Source organism: Mus caroli, chromosome 4, assembly GCF_900094665.2.
Source record: "Mus caroli chromosome 4, CAROLI_EIJ_v1.1, whole genome shotgun sequence".
Taxonomy (NCBI): domain Eukaryota; kingdom Metazoa; phylum Chordata; class Mammalia; order Rodentia; family Muridae; genus Mus; species Mus caroli.
In genome coordinates, this window is record NC_034573.1 from 52,778,957 (window position 1) to 52,784,956 (window position 6,000).

General features: G+C 43.1%; 1 protein-coding gene across 2 annotated transcripts in view; it reads right to left on the minus strand.

Annotated features, from left to right (window-relative positions):
- The window catches only part of Susd1 (sushi domain containing 1), a 124,754-nt gene that overhangs the window by 72,538 nt on the left and 46,216 nt on the right, over positions 1-6,000 (minus strand). For both annotated transcript variants that reach the window (XM_021160589.2, XM_029476668.1), the window contains exon 6: positions 4,080-4,259. In XM_021160589.2, the coding sequence (XP_021016248.1) occupies positions 4,080-4,259 (180 nt within the window). The remainder of the gene's footprint in view (positions 1-4,079; positions 4,260-6,000) is intronic.

Genomic DNA, 6,000 nt, shown 5'->3' on the forward strand with positions numbered 1-6,000 from the left:
AACATTTCCTGATTCCAAAAGAGACCCGATGATCTTATGACAGAGCGCACAGCCAAGCTCTGATGCCATTCCCAAACAGACTGCAAAGCAGGCACACTTTGATGACTGCGGCAACAAGACACAGGGACACATCACTGAATAGATGTGTGCTTGGCTATAAACAGCCCGATGCCTCCTTTCTTTGTGTGAAGTCCTAAGGTAAAGCTATGTAAAGTGGGTAAAAGCAGCATGCCTAACTACTAAAGTAAGTCACACACTTTATGGTGATTTTTATGGCACATGAATAAATGTTTATATGTTCACTGGGTATTAATTTTTGTGCACATTAGGAAAAATACATCTACTTCATCAGAGTCATGATATACCACATATTACAAGGAATCCTTGATTGGTATATTAAAACTACAAACTTAAATTGTTTCTCAGGTATAGTGATATATGTCGTCTATAGATTTAGCTGTTTGGGTTAGGGCAGGGAGCTCTCTTAAGAACAGGAATTTGAGACTAGCCTGAGCAATGTAGCAAAATTCTATCTAAATATGCCTGTGTGTATAAAATGTGTAAATATATATGTATATATGTGTTCATATAATTACATATATGTTATCTTAAGAAACAAGCTATGCAAATAATTCTTTAGTTATGTCAAAGATCATCAGGGTGGTATGCAAATAGTTCAAGCTTGGGCGAGCATGAAGAGGGATGTGTGGGATTCCAGGGCTTCCAGGCTTGGGTTCAAATCAGAACTCCATCAAGTACTGGTTACAGAATGACCCTAAGGGAATTGCTTAACCTCCATGAGTCTCAGATCACTCAGCTATGAACTGAAAATACTTGTCTTACAGGTTTTGAGGATGGAATGAGATCAAGCATTAGGGCCCCAAGAGAACCCTGGGTGTGCAAGGTGGTGTGCAGGAACACAGCAATAATGTCAGTCGTCCAAATGTTACGAACATATTCAGACTCAGCCCAGTAGTGTGGCTAATGTAGTTTTGTGCCCATTTATCCCAGCCAGCCCTTCTTTCCTAGCTGCAAGTGAGCACTTGCTAAGCTGGTGAGAAGGGCTGATAACCAAGAAGGGACAGAGGGGAACAGGAGTGTGGTAGCATTTGCAGCAGGACCCAGGGCAGATTCTGGGATGCAGAAAGGCTCCTGAGAGATGAACAGTCAGTGTTTCAACGGAGTTGTTGCTCTCTTAAGAGCACAGAGTGATGGAGTGTGGAGTGTTAACCTTGTAATTATTAACCCAGGCTCAAAACATAAAAGGTAAATGACCTGTACAGAATGGAAGCAGGGACAGCCTTATCAGGAACAAATCAGCCTCTTTGATCTTGAAGTAAAACTGAGTCATTAATGTGAAGCTTCCACGTCGGGTTTTTCCAGACACGAAAGTAGTTACCTAATTCCCAGCTGTCTGGAGTTTCTAGTTCAAACTGGCCGTAGAGGGGAAAAAAAAAAGAAAAGAAAAACTCCTACCACCTTGTTAGAGTTCGCACTCCATTAAAAACATGACAGATCTGAGCCACTAACTCAGAGGCACAGGGCCTCAAAAGTATTTTAAAATAATTCGAAACAATCTGTGTCCAGGTAATCCATTCTCCCCAGTTTGGAATTAAACACAGACATACAGACAGAGGGGAAGACGGAGGGAATACAAGGAAAGATGATGATAGGGGAAGAAGTGAACCATGAGACACAGTAAAATAAATACAAGACACTCGGGGGTGGGAGTCGGGATGTCGTAAGACTCATGAAAAACGGGGAAAAGGAAGGGGGGCCAGCTAGGCAAGAACCATGACAACCAGCACCTCTTGCTCCACTTCCAGAAGCCTCTCCAGCCCACCTCTCCAGAGATGCATGACTTCATCAGCATGTAAATCGCTCCCTTTATCTGTGAAAATCGAATTTAGCTGCCAATCCTGACGGAGGGCACACAAGCCTCCTCACAGAAAGAGCCTAGCTCCCAGGGAGAATGCCTTTTTTCTCTCCCGAAATCAAAGCTTGCATAAGCCCATGGAAACAGCTGCAGCTGGAGCCACAGACTTAGTAAAAGGTGGAGGGCTGAGGACAGTAATTATAATTAGCGGTTACATAACATGTTTGTTCTTCAAAGTGCTGTACAAGGATCAGCTAATTAATAGCTTACTGTGCCCCATGCAGATCCCCTGGTTTTTCATGTAGTGACTAATCCTTGTGCCCCCACTGGATTCTGAATGGTGGCAGCAGAGGACCTTGAGCAGCGTACACATGGCAAAGGGACCACGGCTGTAAGAAGCTCTCTCACCAAGCTGTTTCTTGGGGGAAAGGTTCTGGGAGAAAGCTGTCTTACATCCTTCAGATAAGTCCTGGAGGTGCTGCCAGAGAGGCCATCAGTCTCATGAGCTTGGCCTCAGAGAAAGTGGTAGATGGTACTGGCTTGTCCTTGCTTCTCTGCTTGGCCAGGGAGACAAGGTAGCCTCCATCTCTGGATTCTTGCCTTCTGTTTCCTCCTGACTCTGCAGCCTACATCTTTTGCAAGTATGATGGCGATAGCTGAATGTAAGCATTGTCTATCTCCTCCCAGGGTTCCTTCCCCACAGGCTTCAGCAGTCTCTAATGCTTTGAATTTATTTACAAAACATTACGAGGACATATGACTGTGCACTTGCTCAGGAGAGATCTGGTTCTCCTACCACACTGTAAATTCCAAAAATGTAGTGCTTCACACACAGAGCACACTGAATATCTATCTGTGGGACGGAAAGATGGGCAGGATGGATGTCATCAAATTCTCTCTTGGGGATGGGGAGATGGTTCAGACCATAGGTGCTTGTCACACAAGTGTGAGGTCCCGAGTTCGATACCCAGAACCTCCATAAAAAGGTAGGTCATGGTGGCCTACTTGTATAGTCTTAGTACTGAGAAGGCAGATACAGACAGATCCTTGGGGTCCACTGGCCAGCTAGATTAATCTAATTGGTGAGCTCTGGGCCAGTGAGAGATCCTGTCTCAAAACACAAACAAACAAACAGTGGATAGGCCCCTAGGAACAACACTGAGACTGTCTTCTGGTCTCCATGTGCACCTGCACACACATGGAGAAATCACCTGCATAAACACGCACACACACACACACACAGCACAAAGGAAAAAGAAAATATAATTTAAAAGATAGTGTTGCAGCCGGGTGTGGTGGCACACACCTTTAATCCCAGCACTCGGGAGGCAGAGGCAGACAGATTTCTGAGTTTGAGGCTAGCCTGGTCTGCAAAGTGAGTTCCAGGACAGCCAGGGCTATACAGAGAAGCCCTGTCTTGAAAAACCAAAAAAAAAAAAAAAAAAAAAAAAAAAGATAGGGTTGCATGTATGTATGTATGCATGTATACACACATACAATAGAATATTTTTCACTTCTAAAAAGTGAGGAAAATGGCATATCCTATATTGTTGGTGAGCCTTAAGATTATTATGCTAAGTGAAATAAGCCAAGCTTTGAAAAAAAAATCTCAACTATCATCTGATCCTGCATCCATGGAGCGCCTACAGTAGTCTCATTCCTGGGAGATAGAAAGCGCAATGGCAGGGTGCCAACGTCTGTGGGGAGGAAGGAATGATGGGTTCCAGTTTTAGAAGATAAGACGTTCTGGAGACTGGTTCTACCATGGTGTAGATGTGCACAATACCAACGGACTGCATAATGAAAAAAAAACCGGTATAATGCAATTAGATAAGACTTAACTCCTTGAATTTTATCATCTCTTGTGTGAAAAGATGTCATATCAAAATGTGTTAAGGGTATACTCCTGCAAGAAAATGGTTCATAGAATATATGTTCTCAGCTGGCTAAGGAGAGAAGGCAAAACACACAAACACACACACACAATGAATTATGGTGTTTCAAAAGATGGATGTGTAAAATTCCTTCTTATTGTATTTTCCTAATCCACCTTCTAAATCGCCAAGATGAAGCTGATAGATCTGAAGCCAAATGTCTACCCGAGTAAATGGCAGAGGTGAGCTGACCCAGAGGCAGCCATTACTCCATGACCCCTCTGGTGTTGCTCCCAGGTCACAGGAGGCCAGCAGAAAGGAGTCTGTACCTGTGCATGCATAAGTGATTTCACTCCAGGCGCCTTTCTCTGTGCAAACAGAAGTGATCTTTCCTCCTGAAGTCTCAAAGCCCTCCTGACAGTCATAGTGAGCCACGCTCCCCTGTCTGGAGCTGTGATTCCCGACCAAGATGGCGTTCTGAACTTCAGGGGGGCTGCCACAGCTGATCTCTGCAATGAGAGGCAAGGAAACAACAGTGAGGAGCTCTGACTTCCATCCCCGCATTAGGATCTCAGAAAGAAACATGCCATGTTAACAGAGGCCATTCATCTGGGAAAAGAGAAAACCGGCTCCCTCAAATGTAATTATATAAAATTAAGGCTGTTCAGAAGCATAGGAGACCGGTGTGCCTGGATTTAATGAAGTTTTCAAACGTGCATACAGAGAGAAGAGACAGATTAGGGGATGGCTTATGTACAGAGTTCCTTGTGAATGAAATAATACATCTTAGGGTTCATCTACAAGCTAAGGTGCTCTGGAACTTGTTACTATGTATCTTCAGATCCTTAACTCCTCAGTGGGTGGCAGTGCCGTTGTAGCAACTGTTGTTAGCTGGTTAGTAAATAAAATATTACAGAACCCTTGACATTCTTAAAACAAAGCAACAAGAAAGTGCTCACCTTTGTACATTCACATTACATTCAACTCTCAAGGGGGAAAGAAAGGTCTCTTGCAAAGAAGTGGATAGATCAGAAAGCATTAGAGTGATTTCAAGTTTCTATTCTATAACCTTAAGATAGGTATAGGTATATGCGTATGTGTATCCATATGCATATGTATATGTATACACACACACACATACATACACACACACACTTATATATATCCAGCCAAAGCAGCAGGCTTCAGAGCACAAGGTCAGCATCTCCAGAGACTTCTAACCTTCAAAAATGTCATGTGTACCTTTTCTGACAAAAACTCAAAAGTATTTAATAAAATACTGGCTTAATAAATCCTTGTAAGCCCAGCATTGGGGCTGAGGGTAGGGCAGTTGGAAGTTCAAGGCCAGCCTGGGCTGCAGATCGAGACTGTCTTCAACACAGCATGGGTCTAGTGAGTAGATGGTTCTCTGTTCTCATCTCCTGCTCTTGCCTCCTGGCTGCAACCATGGCTCGAGGAGACTCAGTCTCCTTCTTGAAATTCCACTGATTGTGTTGACTTAGATGATGGGGTTCACCATTTTGATCTAAGCCCACTTTCCAAACATCCTTTTGGGGACTTTTAAATTTTATTTCAGATAAAAGACTTAAGACATACAAATAAATATGAATGAGTACACAATTCTGTCTCTAATATTGAAACATCAGAAACAACTCAAATGTTTATCAAAAGAGAATTGGGTGCTAGATGTGGTTGCCCATCTGTTATCCGAGCACCAAGGAGGTGAAGGCAAAAAAAACCCACTGATGCCAGCCTAGGCTACATTGATGCCAGCCTGGGCTACAAGAGGCCCAAGAGGAGACAGAGAAACATAAGCCACAGTGTGACTGAGCAGTCATAAAAAGACCAGAAAGATCCACGCACTAGTGTGAAAAGATGTCCACAATACATTATCGAGTCAAATAGTGGGTTTAATCTGTATAAAATACAGACATCTCTATTACATGGCTTTCCCTTTCTTTGATTCCAAAGTTAGTTACAGATATATGTTGAGCAAAAGATTGTATAATGTGTGTTTCAAAAATACACAGGAACTTGAAAAAATACTGGTTATTGTTTGTTAATAGAGTCTTATGGTTCCTACCAAAAATTATAAAGTAACCCTGTTTGACAAGAAAACAAATCAGAACAGGTATAGCTTAAGAACATAGCCGGGCGTGGTGGCGCACACCTTTAATCCCAGCACTCGGGAGGCAGAGGCAGGCGGATTTCTGAGTTCAAGGCCAGCCTGGTCTACAAAGTGAGTTCCAG